Here is a 23,904-nt window from a genome sequence, read left to right as displayed (position 1 = left end):
TTTTCTTTTTCCTCCTTTTTACGTGAACAGGGAACCTTCGGGGAACGACCAGCGCTGCCTGAAGCCACGGAAACGTTTGCTGGGAGCTTAATGAACGCTCGGTTAATCTCGGTGCATCTCGCAGCAGGGGCTGTGCTCAGCAGATGTAAGGGGTGACAGCGGCCACAAGCACAGGCAGCGCTTTCTGAACATTTCGCCTGTTTAATGTGCTTCCCAAGGTTCTCTGAATTCTCACAAAATGATAGGCATAAATGTTGTGAAGTACTGATCCTGACACAAACATACTCGTCAGGAGGACAAAGATTATTTAGTGCCCTAAAAAATCTGACTCAGATACACTGCGTCTAACTGGCATATAACTGCAAGCAGTGCTGTCCAGTTCAGTTTTGTCTGTTTGTTGAATTACATACCTAAAAGTGAGTGAAGGTACCAGAGGTTAGTCCTGAAAATCCTGTAAAAGTTGTGAAAATGTTAGTATTACTAGCTAGCCAGAGACTTCCAAGGTGTATGTGAACATTCGACATAAGCAATTTGTTATATTTAACTATTTGAATCCAAAAGTGTGAACACCACAGTGTTCACCACATGCATTGATGTAAGAATATGATTTTGATCAAGAAATGTGATCTTAAAACCTCAAATAAGACAGATACAAGAAATTTACAAAATAGCCCATCTGTAGATGATTGTTTTAAAAGAACAGTTATTTATAAAGTGTCTCTTATTAAAACCAACAAAAATTTATTTACCCAAGACAGCATGTAATGTTGCTCAAAATCATAAATGCTTTGCCATCAACTTCAGTGCGGTGATGACTTAACCTGCAGTATTATGGATCATTTGAATTTTATTGATTTTTAAATAGTAATTTGTCCTAAGATTGTTTAAGGACAAAAATCAGAGCTTTATTTACAAAAACTTACTATCCCTGTGTCTTCATTTTTTTTTCTAAATATCTTAGAAAGGAAGATAGCTTAATCTATCATCTTTAAGCTGCATTGGTTATATTCACAAAATTGTACATGCAGTTCATGTACGTACATAAGATATACATGTACATAAGATATACATGAATAATTCTAAAGTAACATCTGTGGTACATATAGATCCTCCTTAGAGGGCAACCCAGTCATATGCACCATTAAAAAAAAAAAAAGACACCACCACCACCAACAAATACCACAGCCCAAACGCAGTGATCTGTACAGAAAATCAGAAAACGTGGTGTTTTTACATACAGGAAGATACGTAGAGAAGTCTGTTCCTCTTTTCATGTAACAAGCGATCATTTCTGACCAATTTGCCAATCCAATCACTCGTATTTGCAGATAGAAAACTTGGATCATTACTTTTGCATGCACTGCAGTGAAACCTTCAGAAGGAGATGATCCTGAAGACCTCTGTTCTTCCAGGTTCCACCTTACCCTACATGCATCCCTCTTCACTGAAACTGCCTTGTGGGCACACACCACAGCTGAGCATGACTAACATTCGCTGTCTACAGAGGACTCGCTGGTCTGAAGCAATTTGTTCTGAAATGTAATCTGAATTTACTCTCCAGAAAAAACTCTGCAGAATTTATTTTCTGTTTAGAATTTTGATATTAATCAATGGAGGTTGGTTTCCTTAAACACCTAAATTTCCAGCTGGAATTGATTTCTGCATCACAAAATTGTCAAAGATAATATGTTTAAAAAAAAAAAAAAAAGCAATAGGCTTTAACACAGTTATGAACCAGTTGGAAGACAGATAATTATTTCCCATTATTTTTTTTAATTACATTTCTGTGAACCACCTAGACGCAGAGAGACTACTTTAATTTCTTCTTTACTATACTACTCTTCTGCAACTTACAAATCCTGAGTCATAGTGAAGAAATTGACGGTGAAAATTAATAACTGAAATTAAATTTAAATCCTGACCTTGTGAGTTTTTCAACTATTAAATTTATAAAGACCAGGTCTGAAGTTGGAAAAATGAAAAACATCCCCAGGTTATACAAAATGGTTCTAAAATGAGCAGTGAGCACGCTGTAGTAATCTGTACTTCTCCAGAAGCTATACAGTTTATAGCTTAGAATCTACCTTTACGCAGAAGTTAAAAGTCCAGTTACTAAGTGAGATAAAAGATCTTTTTATGTGTGTGTTCTTTCTTCTAATGCATAGCTATGGGCCCAGTTATGCACGTGAATTTCCAGTTCGGATCAGGCACACAGTCGAATATGCACCAAGAGTACTTTGTCTCTAACTATAGTCCATGCCAGAAGTCACTAAAGTTATCACAAATGAGGCTCGGAAAAAAAATACTAGGACAAACAGCAAAAGTAGAGATTAGGTTACAGATTAAAGATAACAACCTTAAAACAAATAGCAGAAGTAGAGATTACAAATTTGCTATAACCCCACACTGAATGCAGAATCTCCTTAGTTTGCTGTAAAGATAACTATGTTGACCACAGTAGCAGGAAGGATAACAAGAGGGTAAGGAAACTAAAGTTACTATAGCTGCAGCAGGGAGAATGCTGAAAGGGTTAATACATGCAAACGGAATTATGAAAAAATAGCACATGAAATTGCAAGTCCCAGGCACTGGTACTTAAACCAAATTTGTTAAGAAGTAGTACTGTAAGAGTCAAGAGCAAATACATAGTGCTTCTGTACAAAAGAGGAGAGCGTGATAAGATCTGATTTCTTAAGCATACGGACTTTATAACAAACTGGGGGAGAGGGGCGAGAGCTGGGGAGCAACTCCCAAGCAGAAGGAATTACAAGGACACTACTGGCATGAAATCTGATGGGAACAAACCTGCCTCAAAAACATTTAGGCCTGTTATTAAAATCTGAGTCTTGGTCAGTAGAAGGATACTCATTTCTGGAACAACCTCTAGTCAGAAAAACAGGACAGAAAAGGAACAGTTTAAGTGAGGGTTTAATAAGTTAATGAAAAGAATAATTATACAGCTTTGTACCTCCAAGAAAATTGGATAAAATAATCTAGACAGACTGTCTTAGCCTCAGGTTTCGTTGCTACCAATGAGAGTTCCTTGGGAGTTTACCTATTTCACCCCCATTTTGTAGCCCTTGGTACCCCTCTCCGTTATATCAAGGAACTTAAAGTGACGACTGAACACAGCTAGAAAATACGTGCTTACCCTTTTTCTTGGAAAAGACAGCAAGAGTTTAGAGCCAAGGTACCAGAGGCTGATAAGTCCCAGATACGTGCAGCAGAGGTTTTTATGACATTTTTTATTTTTAGCAGTATTATTTTAAAACAAATGAAAAAAAAAATCTGTTTCATAAGCTACGAAGAAAAATATTTTGATTTAGCTACTGCAAGCTCTTCTCGGTAAATAGACTCGACTGTCTCATCATACCATCTATTGGATTGTGTAAACAGCTCCACCATGGCCGTAAACACAAACCTACAGACTGGCTTTAATTTATTTATTGCCTTTCGGTAATTCATGATCCATTTCCTCAAAGCAGCAGAAGCCAATCTCTCTCCTCGTTAAAAGAATCACCATCTCTAATTGAATATATATTCTATTTTTAAAATATTTCTGTATTCTGATGTGACAGTTTCGGAAATCTGACTACATGCAATTTCTGTTCAGAGGCTGGGAAACTGACGAAGCTTTTGTATCCTGGACTTCCGTAGCGCAAGCAAAAAGTGTCACAAGCCAGCTAATCTGCCACATCCCTGCTGGGTGAGATACACGACAGGCCCACGTGGAAATAATATTCTGTTTAGGTTGAGACATCTCAAGACAAATGTTTGATTGAGTAAATTTTATTTCACTTTGCCATATACCACTGGTGTTCAGTGAAAGGAAAAAAAAATCCCTACGTAGCCTATGCTAGTGCATAGTTATTTTTAAAGTTTTTTTTTCTTTCTTAACATCTAAGCTAAATCTTCCTGCAGCGTAATCCTCTTACTTTTTTCATATATTTGGGAAAGACAGCAGATGTAATCCTCCTTTAAGAAGTCCCTTTATGTATGTTAGATATGTTATTGTCTCATACTGATCTTCTGCCGTGTAAACTAACCAGCTCCACTTCCTTCAGCCTTTCCTCACAGATCACCTTTTCAGGAGACCTGCTGAGGCTTACAGGTCTCCTCTGGTCTCATTCCTGCTGCTCTCTTTTCTAAAGGGCGATGTCCAAAGTTGGAGCCAGAACTCCAGCTGAAGTTTCAGCAATTGCTATGTAAAGGGAAAGGATCATCTCACGTTTTACACAAGACAACCCTGTTTACTCATCCCATGTGGGTGTTTGCTTTTCTTCCCTCCCAGCTGTGTACCTATGTTGACTCAGGCTTGGTTTGCATGTCTCCCTAAGCCTCAGATCCTTCCTGCAGAACTTTTGTTTGTGCAGTTGATTATTTCTAAGTACCTTGCACTCGTCTTTATTGAATTACAGCCTATTTATTTCAGATCATTTCAGCAATTTGTCAAGATCACTTTTAATTCTAATCCGGTTCGCTAAAGTGTTTGCAACTGTTCCTAGCATTTTGTTGTCCGACGATTTAATATGCATACACTTTTCAACTATTCAAGTACTTACTGAAAATATCAGACAGTTTTAGGCTTCAGGTGCACCCCTGAACAACCATCCTACCTGAAGTCCATCAGTCTGAATTGCTGGCTGAGGGTTTGTTCTGTTCTTGTTTGGTTTTGAAAGTCCCTTTCTTTTCATCTGAGCACTTTATAGAAAGATGTCCCTGCCCATAGCAGGGGGGTTGGACTAGATGCAGATGATCTTTAACCCAAATTGTTCTGTGATTCTATGGTTTAATGTAAGCTCGACTTCCCTAGCTTGCTTAGGAGGAAGTCACATGAGTATCAAAAACATCACTGAAGATAGTATACTATTATGTTATAAGCTTTCCTTATCTGCAGGAATTCTTCTCATTACCAAAAACATTTTCTTGCTGACCCTAATGGAGCCATTTGGTCCAATCTGTTTTCTATTTATCTTTCAGATTTACCCCTACATGTTTGTGTTATTCTTTCACAAGTCCTCTGTAGTGATGTAACACAACTTTCTATTGTAACAAAGGTTTCACATTAAATTCAAAATATTTGCTCCCCTACTAACTTTGCCGCCTTTAATTCACTTTGAAGCTGATGATGTTTACTTTCACATATATTTTTTCAAGAAAATGCCAACTCCCCTGGAAAACTCCACATGTTAGACTTAATTGCCATTTGATATTCACCATAACTGATCTTATTGGAGTCTTCTTTCCCAAATAGTTTTGTCTGTGTTCTACTGTGTCCTTACATTTTCATATTCTCAACTGGTTAATTCCTCTCTCTCAGTCTCAATCTGGAAGAGTATTTTCTCAAGATGTTAACCAGCTCTAGTTAAAAAGCTCCTTGCCCACCTGACTTCCTTTGCAGCATACAATAAACCCTTGCCTTGATCTTTTCTTTACATCTTTGCCCAAATACTTCCAGTTACTTCACCTCCCACATATGCTGGATCTCAGCAAAAATCGTATCCTTTTGGTAAAGACCTTCATTCCTCCTGTGCCTTCCGACCTCTCCGAACAAGTCTTTTCTTCCATGTCTGAATTACCCCACAAATGATCTACTTTACCAGTGCAGTTATCACTTTGACTCAATACAAAAATTTTCAGTTTCTCCTTTTTCTCCACACTTTATGCATTTGCACACAGACATCCAGGATGTTCAGCCAGCTGCCCCGTGATTTTCCTCTTTTGCTCCTATAACCGTATCTTCAGGAGGCTCCCTAGCTCCTGCACCTTTTCCATGCTCTGAGTTTATTCTTAACCATTGGGCCTGTGCCATCGTCCACTCTGAGTCTGAATTTGAAGGAAAACCCCTTGGTTTGGCAGGCCTGTGACCAAAGACAATGTTTTCCAGTGTCACCACAGCATCCCCTCTTCTTAGGGCTTCACCCTTCGTGGAAGTGGAACAGTTTTTGGAGAATGTCTTTATAAATGCAAACCGCAGTGAAATTTATTTTCTCTCAGCCTCCACATTTCACCTCAGACTTTCTCCCTTGAAGCACTATAAAAAGAGCAAAGGTCCAGCAGCCTTTCAAAGAGTTACACATTGAGCAACAACAAAATACCATGAAATACCAAGTCCCAAATGTTTTGTAAAGCACTTGAGAAGACTTCAGAAATCCACGTGCAATTGACTGAGAGCAAGAAATATGTAACTGTATGTAAAGTTTCAGACAGAAAAAAAAATGTTATTTAGCCTTGAAGGTTTCTTTATTTATTTAAATAATGAAGCATTAAACCAATTCTTTCCCTTCCACCAGTCATGCTGGATAGAGTCATGTAGCCTTTGTGTCGGCGGACAATGACAGTACCCTGACTTCTCACGAACAAAAAGTGACTAATCTCCTGTACCATCTTACATCCATACAGATACCTATTGTAATGCTAATCTTCCTGCCAGATAGTACAACAACCAAAAAAAAAAAATACGCTATTTTCCTCTACTGCTGAGGAAAAATGGTCCAACCATCTCCCCCAACAGTAAGAGGAGGGTGCCAACACAACAAGTCTAAACATAAATCCTTTTCTGAGGCTTACAGTTCTGAATAAAGATGCAGAAATCTGGATGTTGAACCTTAGTAACTTCATGCAAATTTAGCACGTATGCATCTGAAAGAGCTAGAAAAAGTGTTAGAAATTCAGCACCAGTTCTCCCAGGTTAAATTTGTCAGTCCTGAGCACAAGTGAGCTTCTTCTGGGTGTATAGCATGGGTTTTGTCATTTTTCCCCCCCCTTTCTAATTCATCTAATTTATTCATGCTGGATTAACCAATTTATTTTTAGCCAGGTGAAAGAGACTGACTATGGGACTGCTGTAGAAAATCAAACACTCTTATGCTATGTAAAAACAAATCATGCGTATGTGTGCGTGTCTGAAGTTTTTCTAAGCCATTTAATGGCCACCAGAAATGAAAAGTCTAGCTTTATTGTTAAGTTGATGCAAAGATGGGCACTGCCTTCACAGTGTTTCCCTCCAGGGATATTCTTGTTGCTGAATTTAATTTGCATTTAATCTCCCTGGACCTCCTCACCAGCACCCAAGTCTAATCAACCAACCAACATCTTGCTACTGCATTAAGACCACAAAGAGAATTAGACTTCACTTTTGGACACCTACAGAAATGCTCTCTGCAATCCACACTGCAAATTTTAAATTGCAGCAGGTAGAGATTAAACATATTCTGTACAAAAAAATGTTCCCTTCTCTGAAAGGTTCATATTTTCCACAGCTGTACAGGTACTACAGTCATATACCTTGACTGGTACAATAAATTGGCATCAAATACACTAAAAAACTAAGATTTTAGAATAAAAATAAAACAAAAAAGGCTTATTATAACCATACGAAAGGATAATTGAATAGACATTAAAACTTACTGAGCATACCACAATAAAACACAACCAGATAATTAAATGTATAATCAAATGTATAATTAAATGCATGTTCCTCCTTTGTTGGAAACCCCTAGCAGCTGTGTGCTCAAATTTCCTCCCCAGGCTGATGCAAGCGTAACCATACTAATCTAGTAAAGGTAATCCTAGAGACGCACCTTTTTAATTTAGAGCCGAATGGCTCCTTCCTGCTATTTATTTTGTTCTAGGAACAGAAGTTAAACTGTTGCTTTGAACCTGAGGAACAAAGGCAGCCAGCTGAGCACCCAGGCTCCCCTTCCAGGAGGGAATCGTTCAGGGTGAGCTGTCGGAGCCTTACTGACGGTGATTCACCTCGGGGGCATACAGGAATGAATCACATATAACTGCAGAGATGCTGGCAGCAGGGCACCGATCTCAAAACCCTGACTCACCCTCAGACACTTTATGCTAGCGTCAAGAGAACCTTGTGAGCAGCTCTGTGTAGTGCAAATTGATCTCTTTAAAAAATAAAAAATTGAAAAAAAAAATCAGTATAAAACTCGTATCTCTTTCTCACATGATGGCAGGAGAAGACCAGTTCGTCTGTGAATAGTGGAACTGCCCTGTCAGCAGAGAACTTATCTCAGAGTGCCCTGGTAACATGCTATTAAATGTCCATGGGGAAAATGAGAAGTGAGATCCCAAATACGTGTCTTTACAGGAAAGAAGAGAAGTCACCTCCTTCTCTGACACTGTGCAAGAACCTAAAAGGGTGTAAATGCTTCTCTGAGAAAAAAAATCCAGGTAAAAATTACTAACAACTAGTTAATGAATTCTCTCTTTGGGGTTAAACTGAATATTATTGGAAAACTACCTCACCCTGCAGGAGCTGCATTAACCTTAAACCTGCAACAAACTTCATGTTTCAGATTCTCCAGGAATGCACGATGAGTGGATGCTCCCCATCCCAAAAAGCATACAGGAAACAGAAGGATACCAAGAAGCAGATGAAAACCTGATGCTAATATTCAACAGAGCTTCGATTTAGAACTGTTTGGCCTCTCACTATCACTCCCCCAGCACGCCTGAAGGATGTCAGCATCCCGCGACCGACACCGCAGTCCTTACTGAATCTAGCGGGACGTTACTAAACGCCTGATGGAAACGCACAGAAGCAAAGGGAAGAGGCTAATGTAAGAATCGTTGTGCTCAGAATATTAATACTCAATGGCATGCTCTGGGCGCTTACAGAAATGTGTGCATTTGAACACTTCGTTCCTCATAGCGGGAGAAAAAATTGGAGAGAGGCCTAAATAGATGTAGATTGTGGTATAAACAGCTATTGCCATCTTATATGGAAGCTTTTCAGGCAAGAAAATAGTTACAGAGGATGAAGTAATTCTGTGAGTCATATAGATAGAAATTACACAAAACTGATAAGTGTCTGAGGATAATAAAAACCTTGAAAATTATTCATGAGAGGAGTGTTAAAACGTTTGATTCATACGCGACAAATTGCCCACTTGCGCATCATGCTTTTTTCACACATTAATAATTCAAGTCAATAGATACATCAGGTTTCTGGATTTTTCTTTTCTTGTGCTTTTAAAGTTCCGTGTTACTTCTCTTAACTATCTCCCAGTTTATGAAGTAGGAGTGTCTGAAGCAAATGTACAAACAATACTAAAAATACTTACAGACTGCTGCCATTTTAGCAGGAAAAATGTAATCTTCTGGACACATCAGTGCCACCCTTGTTCACGAATTGGTGAGTAGTGCACACATACCAGGGTGGAGGTTATCAAGAAGACAGAGCCAGGCTCTTCACTGCGTGCATGATCAGAAGACAAGAGACTGCAGGCATAAACTGAAACAAGCCAGGGTTCAGAGCCAACAGAAATAAAAGCTTTTTCCCCAGGAGGAGCATCAGGCAATGGAGCAGGCTGCCCAGTGTTTGCGCAGTCTCAGTCCTTGGAGGTTCTCAGGACCAGAATGGGTAAGGCCTGAGCGACCGGGTCTCATCTCATAGCTGGCTCTGCTCTGGGCAGGTTGTTGTACGGACCTCCTGAGGTTCCTTCCAACCTGAAGCACCCAGTGACCCTATCGTCCTGTGGGAGTTGCACCTGGTCATTAGGGGAAATTAATTTCTGCAAGTAAATGACAATTTAATCAATATATATTAAAAAAAAAAACTAGAAATGCTGTTAAAAAGTAAAGACTAAATATTTAGCTTCTCCTTTACAAATGCATTCCTGTATCTGTACACACGCAGCGAGGCATTCAATATTCTGTGTCATCCCGAGGAGTGATTTCCTCTCTCCCGAAGCAGCCAGGCTTACAAGGTTTACAAAGCGGGGTTCATAGCTCTGCTTGCCCACTGCCAGGTCAGCTTGAGCAGAGCCCGAAAGGCCGGCGTTGGCCACGCAAGTCGTGCGTGCTGGGGGGCACGTCACCGGGTCACTGCGAGCCGAGCCTCCTGCCTTAAGCACAGCCGCAGAGGAACGGGCCGGTGGTGGGCTCAGCCCGCAGATTTCGTGGTGTCACGCTGGCCATACGGACTTGGCAGTTTAGTTCTCTGCTGCTTGCACCACCTTTGTGTAGATTTGATTCAGACTTGATCGTAAGCACATCTCCGGAACTGGTCTCGGCCCATCAGGAGGTATTCATTGCTAATATTGGCAATTCTTCATGTCCGTGTCTGTTAGAGCACCATATCCGCGGGGCAAGCGATTTCCTTTAAGAAAGGCTCATTCCTTGCCCATCACGGTGAGTACTAGTCTCAGCCGATCAGCAATATCAAATCAGAGTTTTAAATAGCAGCTTGAGCAAGAGGACCATTAACAGCAAGTAAGACTTAGCTGCTCCTACATCGCAGCCCCAGATGGGGTGCTGCACAGTACCGACGACTGCTATCTGGTCCCCAGGTCTGGTCCCCAGCAATAGTCAATAACAGTGGCTGAAAAAGTTCTGGATTAAGGCAGTGTGATTTAACACATCTGAGTTTCCTTTCTGTTATGTGAAGATCCAAAGAGGCTCATCCTCCCTTCTCAGTCGAGTTCGGTGCTGCCTAGTCTTAAGATTTTCAGTACTCAGTAGTGTACCCCAGACTCTCATATTTTGAGAGGGATTGCACTCCCCTTAAATAACGTGGGAATCCCATTTTTCTGTCTCAAGGGTGAGCGGTGTAAGGCACTTATAAATCATTGCAGATTGTGGTTGTTGTCAATTGCCACGTAAATTAAGGCCATGCAAGTACCTTCTACTGTTTCATCTTCCCTTTCATTTGTAGTCCGGTTACTACTCAATATTACATATTTGGTGAAATGTCCTAAAAAAACATTACTTTTTAATTTTAACAACTTTTTTTTTTTTCTGCCAGTAGCTGACAAGGTAGAAAGATGTGCTTTTCTCTTTCATTCCTGTGAAGTTAGAGGCAGTGCCAATTTAAACTGTGACTGAGGCTCTGCAACGCTGCAAGTCTATCTTACTACTTCAAATTCAGTGATGCAACCCGAGTTCACATTAACTAACTTCCTCCCTATAAGAAGCCTTGCTGAGGAATTAGGTACTCTGTGGTGACCTGACTTTTAAAGTTCCTTCAAAATACTCCTAGTGTTGTGTGTTAAATCACACTGCCTTAATCCAGAACTTTTTCAGCCACAGTTATTGAGTATTGCTGGGGACCAGGATTATATGGAAATTATATGGGGATTATATATGGAAATACAGTCATTGTATTCCTGCAATATGCTTTACATGGAAAAGATTTAATTGCCCTGCTTTTGGAATGGGTGCGTTGCTTCGCAGTGTCAGGGCCAAAAGTAAATGGAACAGATCACAGCAGTAAGCGCATTGCGCTCATGACATAACACCTACTACCGATCGTGATTGCCTCTAGAATTCAGTTTAAACCCTGGGAATAGCCACAGATCGTTTTATGATGCCAAGAAGAAGGTCCCAGCTCAGCAATAGCTGATATTTTGCATGGTTTGTCAAGCCACTATTAATTGATTTTGTGCAGCTTTTTGGCGGCTGCCCTTTGTCAAGTTATCGCAGCCCTCAAATCTTGTTCAGTGTATTCATGTTTAGATCTGCTTCATAACTGAGTGGGTACAGAGGATATGCTTTTTTCTCCTAACTTCTAGAAAATTGTGTAATTTGTCCCAAAGTAGCTGCAACAAAAAAAACTCTAAAAATATGATTATTTTACTCAAATATTGAGCAAAGTCCTACTATACCATGTCCAGTTTTAAGCTACTAGCTTTCCAACATTGCTCTAAACCACATCTTTAGGCACTAATTTTAGTGGGAACTTGGCATCTACCCTTTGGGACCTAGGCCTCAGACTCCAAAATCTGGCAGTCTTTTATGCACATTAAGATGCACTGCGGTCAAGACCTATTAGGAAGCAGCATCTCAAAACCAGATGTACTGGGTTGCTGAGACATTATGTTCAGCAGTGAAGACATTTCTGTCTCAGTAACTTTTCAGAGCCAGATGTGACAATTTCAAAACATCAGGGACTTTGCCAGCATTAGTAGCCAATAGTTTTGGAAGGAAATCAGAAGAACAGAGTGAAAAAAATGGGAAATGGGTGGAGCTCTTTCTATGCTGAGATGTTGACATTCCGCATGACTTGTTTTCTACAGAAATAATAAAGGGTGAGAAAAAAGGAGCAGCATGAAAAAGCAGCATGAGAAAAGAACGGCAAGGGTATAGAAACTTTGTGTGGTGGGAAGGAGGGAAAAAGGGGCTAGGATGGGCCAAGTATGGGAAGAAGAATGAACAACAAGCAGATGGATCCCACTGGGGCAGAAATAATGCGTATAGATATCCCCAGTCATCAAGATTCTCCTTTATTGATTAGGTATTTTAGTCCAAAGGTCTCCACTTGACATGTGTCAAACACAGGTCGAATTTGATTATGTAGCTCAGACAGGTTTACCTTCGGAAAGGTCACATTTCATGCAGCCCCACTCCGTCCCAGGTCTGGCTGCAGGACATAGGAATGGCCAACACCGCGGCACCCGAGGATAACCCCGGCCAAGCACCGGTGGCCTTTTCCTCCACCTTGCCACTTTGCATTTCTGCCACTCCACTTTCTTTGTACACGGGTTAAGGAGAGAAAGAAAAAATTAAAAAAAAGCCTAATGAACATGATTCTGTGATTAATAAAAACTCACTTCAGAAGGTTTGGTTTTGGGTAGGATTTTTTGATGTTTAAAAGGGAACAAAATAGCCTAAATCCTGTTCCCACACTCCAAGGAAAAACACAGTAATAACAAATGGCCCATTTCTGCAATTTAAAAGTTTTCAGAAGGCCAGGGAAATGCTATCAAGTTAATATGATTACTAAAAGCGCTACAGGAAAACACACATTGACTGATCCTCATAATGAGTTTACCTGCAGACTTCCTCATTACCTGCGCATTACAGAAGAGATTTAGTGCTGAGAATACAATTAGCTCCAGTCCCCTATAATGCCTCGCACCGTAACTCAGCAGAGATGGGTGCAACAAACACGGCCACTCGAACGTCAGACACACAGATGGAAGAAAGATGGGCTTGCCCTTTGAGGTACGTACACAGAGCCTTTCACTGGGAATCAGAAACTTCAGGACCTGCTGGTAAACGATCCACAAACATAGGCTTTGTGTTTATTTCTGTCTGTTGGTGTAACGATCGTTGTCATTAGAGAAAAAGAAGTATGCACAGATATCAGTGCTGTCACTAACTACGACTTCCATCACTCATCAGAAGCACGCCCTGCATAAGCAGAAGGCAAAGTTAAAATTAAGCTACCTGGGCCATTTTTCACACCAAATCAAAGAGGAAGAGGAGGATTGCCTCATTTATTCATGCAGGAACCTTCTCACTAGTTACCGAACAATCCACCACCATCGTCACAACTCAGTGACTTGCAAGAGAAGGGTTCTTCCAGCTCATGATAAATCAATCACCCAACCTGTTTTTCTCTGGTTAAAGAAATTGCTATCTCAGAATGGTTTCTTAGATGGTGCATCTGAGAAAATCCTCACAGAAAGAGCACTGGGTATTTTTAGCCCCTCCCTGTTAAACATAAGGTTTGAGTAAGTGGAAGTTGGAAGTCAGAGCCATCAATCCACATCCAGGACCAATTAGTATTTTACAACATAATTCTTTCTAAATCGCCACTTGCTTGCCTTGTTTTCCATCTTGTTAATACAACTCATAAATCCATGTGTAAGTGTTTTTGATGTGCGGCTCGTCCTTGGCTCAGCTGCCTTCTCGGGATTCCCAAAGCTGACAAGAGCTCGGTCCCACCGGGGCGGAGAAGCAGGAGCTGGCTGCAATCGCTGGCTGTGGGGGGAACGTTCACTCCCTTACTGCAGAGAAACGGGAAATGCCAGCAGCAATTAAAGGCAGAGTCGCTTTGGGGTGGTTTTGTATTTGTTTGTTAGCGAACCCTAGCTACAGGCACATGTGGAGCAGGGCCTGCATGCAGGGCAGGCTCAGAGGAGGGGTCCGGGAGCCCCCCGAGCAGCCCCATGGGGCAGGACGAGGAGGGCTGGAGCCAGGACTGCTGCAAGCAGGGGCCGAGACAGAGCCTGGGACCTTCTGAGCCTTCTTTGGAGGGCTGGGTCCTGCGGGGAAAGAGACATGAGAGCAGACAACGACCCTGTCCTGAGCAAGGAGAGGAGCAGACACCTGCACCGCACCTTAGGCATCTTCACGGGGTTGAATTATCTGAACTCGAGCCGAGGCTATTTGCTGAATCCCAGTTAACTTCGTTCACTTATAAGACTCTACCAGAAAGGCTGTGCATTTTGTAATGATTGTTTCTAATGAATGTGTGTCTAGCTATTAAAGAACCTTGTAAATTAATGTGCCCTGCTGTAGGTTTTAATTAAACAGCAAAAATATATACTTTTTTTTTTTTTTTTAAGAATGCAGGCTTTCTTGAAGGAGTGGATAGAAGAGAGAGCACGCTCTGGACTGCCTAAGGTATATTATTTTGTATAGTTTGATTCAAAAGGTAAAATTTACTTTATGCACGCATGAGAAGTATTGTGCATTTTTAATATTTTCAAATGAAACTAAGAGCAGAGATCTCTTCCAAAATTTATTACATGGGAGATTGTTTTATTATCATGTCCTTGTCCTAAAAACTTCCTAACCCCTCGTTGCAACCATCAGCATTTATGCTGTTAGAAAAAACAGCACAAAGACAGACCGGCCAGGGAGGGTGACACCAGAGCAAGGCTGTTACAACAAGGCCAAGCTGTGAAGCTCCCTCCTGTAGTGAAGAGCCCTCTGTGGAAATACAGGCACGTGGATTTTTGTGACCACCGTTGCCCACGTTCCCTGTGTGGTGCTGCCAGAAGGAACGGACACCAAACACGAGGGCCGATCCATTTCACGGCGTGACTCACCAGCACTCACAGACTGCCTTCAGCCCTCAGGGGCTGCAGCGTCAAACAGGATTCGGCCTCTTGTATCTTTCCTTCCCTGCCCCGCTGACCCCGACAGCGAATTCCCACCAGCTTCAAAAAGGAGAACTTGATCAGTGGCCAGTAAGTCACAATTATTGCAGCTTTTGTTTTTATGTCGTGTGAAGGCCGCTTTTTTTTTTTTTTTGATGGAAGACTGGTAACAAAGGAGCCTATTATATTGTGAAATACCAGTCTTAGGAATTAAATGAGTAACAACATCACAAGCCTGGTTTTAACAGTCAAAACAAGAAGTAAGCAAATCATATAAATGTCACGATCAACCCTCGTATTTCCAGCCCATGCTTTGCAGAGCACGATAAATACCATTTAACTTCTCTCCGAATCCTCAAGCAAACAAAAACATCCAAGCATGGTGTCATTTCTTCATGTTGGCTGAGAAAGAAAGTTTGCCAATACAGTCGAAAGAGCAGCTCAAAGCAAGCGATAAAAAGCAAAATTCACAGCCATGGATGGCCGCAGCCGTATCCAGCTTGAGTATGCTTATTTCAAACTCCATGGAAGTGACGGGTTAATTTTATAAGCATGGAAATTTTATTTATTTATTAATTTTATAACCCAGGAAAACATGCAATTAAAAATACAGTGTAACACAGGTACCTTCCAGTTCAGCTGTTATAACAACAGCCAGCAAAGACAAGGTCAGGGTTTCAGACCTCCTCTGCCAGGACGGCTGCAACCAAGATTCTGTGATTTCATTGAAATTCTTCACCTTAATAATGGACAGCAATGCCGTAAGCATGCTTCATAGGAAGAAGTCTTTCCTATATGCAAAGATTCTAAAGTGAGCTTGTAAGTGAGATTGTATAATGCGCAATTACGTACAATTATGTTAATTAAACATAAATTACTACAATAAACAAAGCCGTAGCTTTAGTCGCACTGGGAAAATAATCTTCCTCCTATCATCTAAGACTTTTTTTTTTTTAGGGATGGAGGAATGGGGGTATGTATTTATAAACCCCCATCTCCTGCCCAGCAATACCTGCTTCAGAGAGGGCCAAAAGGCCCCCAAGTGCTGCGGGCCAGCAGGAAGCCGTCTGTACACACGCACAAGGACTGAGCACCCTCACGGGACAGGAAACAGGGAGCAATCAAACTGCCCGTTTACAAACAGCCAGCAGAAAGAAGCAGCATCCAGAATATTTGTTAAAATCTCAAACTAGCGTACAGGAAACGTTAATTCCAGAATAGAAAGTAAAGTAGCTCCAGCCAAAGCCCTACCTGTAGGGCGTAAACTGCTGTAACCAGTTTGTGAATGTAAATCCCCAAAAGGGAGGCATAGCTAAAATAAACCTCAACATTAAAAAAAGAAAAAAAAAGAAAAAAAAAAAAAAGAAAAGAAAAAGAGAGAGAGAGAGAAATACAGGACCAGGCCACAGGAGAAAACGTTTCTCTCTGAGTGTCCAGCTGATCTTCAAAATTCAATCACAACTCAGCAGTCAATGCTCCCCTCCGTATTTTATCACGAGACACTTCCCTGTGCAGCCCTCCAGTACGTACTGGTCATGTATTTGCAGAGGCCACTTAAACAAATCAATTAGTCATTAGTACCTGGTGTGCATCCAGCTTAATGAAATAGTCTTTTCATCCATTATCATAGCTCAGACACAATCCCCGCAGAGTAAATGATGCAGGATCTTAAAAGTCACACTGCGTTAACAATTAAGATCAGAGTTACAGAGATCATTTTAGAGCTTTACATAATTTTCAGTTTAACAGTAACAGCCTCTGCGCAGCTTCCTAGGACAAGTTTGTTTGGTTAATGTCGGGGTATTGATGAGCTTAGATTCATTTTATGACTGTTTAAATTTTTAGAAAGTTATCCAAGGTTATAACCAGTTCGGAAAGTGACAAGCTGAGAGGACTGGATTGACTGTAAAACCAGTTCAAGGCTCAAGCGTATTTGTTTTTTTCTCCCCAGCTAAACAAGTTGACAGGAAACGGCTCTGTCTGAGCAGCTACAAAAACAAGAGTGGGAGGAGTAGGAAAAATAAGTCACATCCTATATTATCAGAGTACTGCCAAATCCAAAATTAGATGGAATAAAGGAGTTCAGGAACCAAGTCTCCCATTCAAAAATCTAGAGCCTGAAGTCACTCTACAAGCAGACTACGAGTTGGGTGAGGCAGCACAGAGTAGCAATCCCAAATATTTGTTCTGCGAAACAGGGCAATGATTTTCAATCAACTAACTGATTATAAGTTCAAGCATACTCACACCTCTTCCAAAGCTTAGATGCTCAAATCAAAGCAAAGAAAATATCAGAATTTAGAACCCAGACGCTACAGCCACCTCCTCCTGATGGCGGGTGCTTTCACACCCGGGATTAAACCAACTGAGCAGGCTTCATTTTCACAAGCAGCGGTGGGATCGAGGTCACCTACTCGGTATTGCCACCAAGTGAGCTACAGGAGTAGCAGGAAGGAAATGTGGGAAGGGAAGAGAGCTTTGATGCCCTCCTAATGATCAGGAGGGCCAGGCACCAAAACGTCTGCGGGTAGCTGAGACACATCCTATGCATCTCCAGAAAGGAGGTGAAGATGTGGGAGAACACCTGGCAAGACAGTCCCCAGGGATCACAGTGCCTGAGAACCCGCTCCAAGACCCAATTTCACCCACTAAGAAACATCACCAGTACAAGAGGCATCTGAAGAGCTCATTAACCTCCCCACCGTGGCCATGTCTGACAGCTGCAGTACCGTTAAGAAATCACTGGATATGTTGTTTCTCTCATCTTTCCTCTTACACGGGAGTCTTCTGTCAGCTCTTGAAATATGATAAAGACAAAGACTTAAACACCAGGTATGTTTACTCAGTTTTATTAGACAAAACAAAAAGAAAAGTAGGATGTGTCTTAATACTTCATCTCGAGAACCTGGCGATCACAGAAAAATAAGAATAGTGTTTACAAAAGTTACAAAAGCTGCACTGCATTCTGAGTTACAGGAAATGAGATTAATTGACGAGGAAGCTTTATAAAAATGCAATAACAGATTTTCAGCTGCTTATGAAATAACGATCTTTCCATGTATAAGCGTTCACAAAATCAGCACAGTATTGTAATTAAGGCACTTTGGATACATAATATTCACTTCCACGTATGAAAACAATTTCAGAGAAACCACAGGAAATTGCTACTGGTAGATAGTGACGGCATGCCCAGTACTGGCCATCAGAGCACCAGGTTTGTGTGACTGAGTGAAGCTAGCATTGAGATTTTTTTTACCCTGACAATTAAACACTGAAAACTCGTTCAAGGAAATTTACTTCTAAGGAGTTCGAGGAAGAATTCCACGGTTGAAACATTGTTAAAATTAATTTTAAAAGTTAAACAATTTAAAACAGAAGTCCATGATGAAATCTGCATGAAGTTCACATTAAGTATTAGTGCACGTAGCTGCATCAAAAGAGAAGCGTTCGCTTTCTTCATTCAATATCTACCTGCCATTTCATGAGGTACCCACCAACCACAGTAATATCCAAAGTAAATACAGTACAACAGCATAATTTGTCAAAGAAGCAACCCCTCCTTAACCATGTACTACTATTTCTAGTCCTCCTTTTCACTTCAGATTGTCACATGCTCGCTGCCTGTATCTGCCACACACACACACCATTTGCCAACAGATTCTACAGTAACTGTTCTCTAATTTAAAGAGAAATTAATGTCAGCTGCTTTTTACTCCACTGTCTCAAAAGCAAAATTTCAGTGGTAACTGAATAGTTCTGCAGACTTCTATCGCAGCCGTCGGTCCATAAATTCTGAGGAGTGAAAATACTCAAGAACCTGCTGCAAGCCCAGGTATTTTAACAGGAGTTAAATGGAATGATTCGCAATGACTTCAGGTTTGCGTAGAATCAGGCACTTCGTTTGTGTATTACTGTTGGTTTCACTTTACCCACTTGAATGAAAAATGCCGTGATTTAGGAGAAAAAAGCGACTTCTTCAAAAATTAAAGCAGGACCTCTACGTAGAAACTATGCTTGCTCTAAACAACTCAGCTCATCACTAGAGCAAATAGTTTCCCCAATAGTACTTTACAAATCAGTAGGACACAGCAGATTTCACTTGAAGTGAGGAAGAAGAAACTGGCAGACAACTTGTTTACACCCAGCATCTTTACAGGCATGTTCCTGCTTCATCTGTGAGGAAGCATTAACTTTCAGAAAAAAAAAAAAAACTTGTCCTCTACTGTTAACTCTTCTTTTACAAGAATGACAGCTTAAGGCACACTTCAGTATGAACTAGAGCTACTCGGCATTCCTCAGCACTGAAGTGTTCACCTTCTACACACCTGAAGTTTGCATTTAAAGCATATCATTAACAGCTTTCTATCTAATCAAATACAAGAATTATTTACCTTCCTGAAACACGACACTCCACATTCCTGTTGGAGTGCTACTACAAGTGTTACTTGGTCCCCAGAATGACTTTTATACTGTGGTTTTTGTTTCTTTCCTAGGGCCCTGAGAGTGAACAAAAGACCAAGTATCAGAGTGCTCAGTTAACATTCATTAACCTGTTAAGCTTTGCTCTGTGCAGCAATCCACAGGACTCCGTTTTGCAGTACACCAGTAACGAGGGAGTTTGGAGAGCATCATAAGTAGTTCCATACAATTTAGTAGGCAGAAACCATTGCAACAGTGAAGCTGCCACATCTCGTAGAGTTGATTCTGTTACCTCTTTGCACAAGGTCCCTTACAGTTAATGCTGGGTGACAGCAGTCAGCTGTGAGCTAAAATGAATTATAAAATACTCGCTTGCAATCTGCTAATCTAAAGAACTCAACAGTAAAACATACCCCACGTGGGAATTCAGTTTCTTACTTCACAGAACAGGAATCTCCTTATGTCCATTTTCCTACGGAATAATGAACTAACGTGTCTACGTGTCTCCTCTTTTATCCCTTTGTAGACTACTGAAAAGTCTTCTAGACTTAGGGTTGTATCAGAATGCATTTGTGTAAAGTTACACGCTTCCAGAATTCAAAGGATTCAGCAAGACAAAATAGTAACAATCTCGCTTATAAATGTAAACTTTATGTGAATGTTTAGTAAGATAATGCCATCAGAAAAATATAGTTTTAATATAATGATCTTCTCTTACAGACAAGAAAAGTAGTTTGAGTAAGTACGTTTTAAAAGCAATGAGAACTGAGGAGATAAGTCCTACCCAGCAGAACACTCACTTCTTTGCGATTTAAGCATTTTACACATAGGAATAGAGTTGTATGCTGTGTTGTGACTGTAAGTGTCCTGAGAGTAGTTTCTTCCTCCGTGAACCTTCGAGAGAAGTAATGTCAGCTCTGAGCATTAAAATGCGTTAGATTATTCCCCAAATACATCTACAGTCATTAAGTTGAAGAGGGACAAATCAAGAGTATCTTTAGGGGGGGGAAAGAGTAGTTTATAAATGAACACCATAAATGGAAGGGAGGATTTTTAACCATTTTTTTTTTCATTAGGTAATAAAAGAGTTCGCATAACTTATGTTTGTTATTTTTTTGTTATGAGGAAAACCAACTAGAATAACAATTACTCAAATGGAAAGCAAGTACTCATTTATCCATAATCAAAGTAGAAAGGCAATCACGTTGAACAACAGTAAGTAGGATAATCTTTCTATTGACCTATTTTGATTACATGGTTAAAAATAACAAAACACAGACATGCTGACCAACATCTCATACAATGATACTACTCTGATTAGAGCAGAAATTAATGCATATATACTGAAAAAATGAGTAAAACAAATGAGTAAAACCGTTTTGCAAACTTCTTTGCGGACAAATTTGCAAGGGTGATCCCAGCTTTTACTGAACACGTTAAGAGAGCTGCCACAAAGGCCCTTCCCCCTTGGCTGACATTTTAAAAAGCACGTTATGATCTGATAATGGAAAACTACATTACATGCATATGCACACACGTACGCCCCGGCGTGCACACACACATATGCTGCAATACAGACACAGATACACACAGAGGCTACACACGGTGATGTACGCTGCAAAACGTTACCAGCGTCAGGGTGAGGTCCTACCACTGCTCCCAGCTAAAGTCATCTCCTCTACCAAACACAAGAAAAAAGCCTAAGATAGTAAGGAAAATGACTGCATTGCCAGCCAGCACCAGGCCACAGGCTCCCCATTTGATCTGAAATGCAAGGAAATGAAACAATCAAAGCAGTTCTCATAAGACAGGTACAGGCCAGTTAATTACATGCATTAGATAAACTAAACAAAATACTACAGAAAGGTGCTAAAAGCATGAAGAGAAAAAACAAACTATAAATACTTCAATTTATACTACTAATTACTTAATTAGCAACTACTCATTATTAACACAAGACTTCAACAGACAGACTAATGGTGCTATATTCTAGACCAAAACGATTACCTTGCCATACAAGTCACTAAAACATACCTATGTCACAGGAAAACCCAGTTAGATTAGCGTTCTCTTTTAAATACTACGTATGAAAATAAAAGATAGGCTTTCAAATAAATGCCAGGAACAAGCACAGAAAACAGCACAGGGCCTTAAAGGTAAACAGTTTTCTGTAACTATCTGCCTAGCCAAGTTTACTCTAATAAACGACATTTACTCTTAAAAGATACAGCTATGAATTAGAGTTCCCCCTCGTGGTCACTTCTGGTTCTGCCTATTGTCGGGTCCACAACCGAACAAAAACGTAGCGTTGGGAAATTGTGCGTTAAAAATAAATAAAAGCTAAGCAGACAAAGCTTTAGGCAAAACTGAAAGACCAAAGGGGAAAAAAAAAATACAAACACAAGAATCTCATTAGGCAGTTTGGGAGACAGGACAAAAGAGTTCTTTGCCTTGGAAATAAAAGTGACAAAAATCTCACCACTGAAGAGCAGTTCATAAAGCAAAGCAAAGTTAACAGAATTTCCTCAGACTTTGAGAGGACAAAGCATGAGCTTGAGAAATGCTCTGAAAACCAGGAGGGCAGTTCTGGCAGGCTGGCCTTTTAACTGATAATGTGCTCCAGTCACCAAGTTTTCAGCATCCTACATGGACAAAGCAGACATTCTGAGATAAAAATAAGAAAGGTGGTGTAAGAAGCACTGGAAAAGCTGATGACAGAGAAAGGCATGAGATGAAGGAGGAGGCAATATCTTGTAGTGGACCACAGCAAAGCTAGAAGAAAACATCTAAAAACTTTTTAGTCATGTAAGTCATTTGTTCAGGTCACAAAGCTGCACAGACACAAGTTTCAGCAGTGACAGTTTTCATCAAAATCTAGAAATATCGCAATCAAGAAATTATTGAAAGGATTTACCAACACAAGTGGCTCACCTGGCTTAGGAAGAAACAAGGGCACACTTAAAGGTTATACTCAGTAACTGGTTTCTTATAAGATAACTAGCCGAACTCACCGCTTCGACCCGTGCCAGGATTATGGGAAACCCAAAGGCGGAGACCACAATCCCAGTGGTGAAGAAATACGCCAGCTCCCTGCAGGCGCTGCTGGCCGCGTCGCTGTCGTCACTCACTCTCTTTGCGATGAAGTGGGGAATGGGGCAGATGAAGTAAAATATTAAGACAAACATCGGCCAGTACACGCTGGGGAGAGAAAAAAAAAAAAAAAAGATACGTTGTCAGATTAGACGCGCGCTTTAACGGGAAGTAAGTTCTGTTTAGAAAAAAGCGATTGCACAGGCTGCTGCCCTACTTTGTGGTTGGAAAACTGGGTTTAAAAAAAAGTGATTTAAGCAGAAGCTTTTGCCAGAAAGGCCCCCCCTCCACCCCCCTGCCCTGCCTGGCAGGATCAGTGCTCCCATGGCCTCACACGGGGCAGGGGCCTCCCTGGCACGCCCTAAAACTCGCTTATTTCTGTTTGCATCACCTCGCTGACTCAACTCGCGCCGCCACCTCACGGAAACCGCAGTCCCAGAGGAGACGCAGGAGGACGGGACGCGGAAGGACGGGAAGCAGCGGAAGCTTTCCCAAATCTGAGGGATTTCAGCCCAAAACCGAGCCAGCCACGAAGGCACGCCCTGAGTGGGACACGCGCCCCGTGAGCGCTCCCACTGGCTCCACCTGGGCTGTGAGAAGCCCCGAGGGGGGGGTGTTTAAATAATAATAATAATAATGATAATAATAAGGCGTGAGGGAAGGAGGAGCGGCTCACCCGTAGTACTCCAGGGCGCAGCCCAGCATGAGGAAGGTCAGCCCGATGGCTCCGCTGAACGACAGCCCCACGAGAGCTGCAAGGGGACAAGGCGGCGGTTGGTTACCGTCGGTGACCGTCGGTGACCGGGAGCGGGGCCGCGCCGCTCCCTCAGGGGTGCTGGGGGGGTGAGGGGGGGGATGGGGGGGGGGCCCGGTACCTTTGATGCCCGCCATGTTCCCGGCCGGCGCCCAGCTCCGCGGCCCCGCTGAGGTGGCGCCCGCCGCTTCCGCCTGCCGCCACTCCGCCCCGCCCGTCCCCAGCACGTCAGCGGCCGCCTTAAAGGGCCGGAAGCGGCCCGGAGGAGATCCCCGCGCTACGCCGGCCCGGCTCGGGAAAGGGGCTGCGGGCCCTTTAAGGGGCGGGAGGCGGGAAGGGGCGGGCCGCGAGCCGGCCGTCGCCATGGTAACGGGGCGGTGCTGCGCCAGCTCCTGTCAGGCGCTGAGGCGGCTGAGGGGAGCCCAGGCACCGCTCAAGTACACAAGCAGAGCTTCACACAGCCCCCTCCAAAACCTGTTGTCTTGCCCCAAACAGCCCAGCTACCTGCTTGTCTCCTTGTGCCTCCCCCAGCAGCACCCACCCGTGACAGGAGGCCCCAGCTTACCCCCAGTTCCGCCACGACGGGCACGTCGCTTTTAGGGCAGGCTTCTTCAAGTATTAATGGTTTTGGCTCCTCATCATACAAAGGTGAAGCTTTGGCACAAAAGCCACCTTTTTGAAGTAACAATTTTTTCAAAGCCCTTACAACCCGCCTCCCAAGTGAGATTTTCTTCAGATAGCCCCCATCTTGGGCTATGACCTCTCCTCACTCCATGTTTGGTCTGATACAGA

The 23,904-nt window shown here is 41.9% G+C and overlaps 1 protein-coding gene and 1 long non-coding RNA gene across 2 annotated transcripts; one reads left to right on the top strand and one right to left on the bottom strand.

Moving 5' to 3' along the window:
* The first annotated feature begins 6 nt into the window (after positions 1-6).
* Positions 7-19,120, top strand: LOC310903089. Its single transcript, XR_014587267.1, has 2 exons — positions 7-8,190; positions 8,316-19,120. It is a non-coding gene; the product is annotated as an uncharacterized lncRNA (long non-coding RNA).
* Positions 17,683-23,492, bottom strand: LEPROT (leptin receptor overlapping transcript). Its single transcript, XM_083845719.1, has 4 exons — positions 23,234-23,492; positions 23,035-23,110; positions 22,280-22,466; positions 17,683-21,032 (listed from the first exon to the last, which is right to left on the bottom strand). The coding sequence occupies exons 1-4, from the start codon at positions 23,475-23,477 to the stop codon at positions 20,916-20,918; spliced, it is 624 nt and encodes a 207-aa protein (XP_083701845.1). The 5' UTR covers positions 23,478-23,492; the 3' UTR covers positions 17,683-20,915.
* Between the last annotated feature and the right edge of the window lie 412 nt (positions 23,493-23,904).

Source organism: Anser anser (assembly GCF_964211835.1).
Source record: "Anser anser genome assembly, chromosome: 8".
NCBI lineage: Eukaryota > Metazoa > Chordata > Aves > Anseriformes > Anatidae > Anser > Anser anser.
The sequence above is the reverse complement of the archived record's forward strand: the minus strand, read 5'-3'. Positions and strand labels throughout refer to the sequence as shown.

Excerpts from the sequence above, each read along its gene's own strand:
- LEPROT (XM_083845719.1), bottom strand. The coding sequence starts at position 23,477 with ATGGCGACGGCCGGCTCGCGGCCCGCCCCTTCCCGCCTCCCGCCCCTT. Across the intron at positions 23,111-23,233 it reads GAACATGGCGGGCATCAAAG|CTCTCGTGGGGCTGTCGTTC; the intron begins GTACCGGGCCCC and ends GTCCCCTTGCAG. Across the intron at positions 22,467-23,034 it reads TGCGCCCTGGAGTACTACGG|CGTGTACTGGCCGATGTTTG; the intron begins GTGAGCCGCTCC and ends TTCTCTCCCCAG.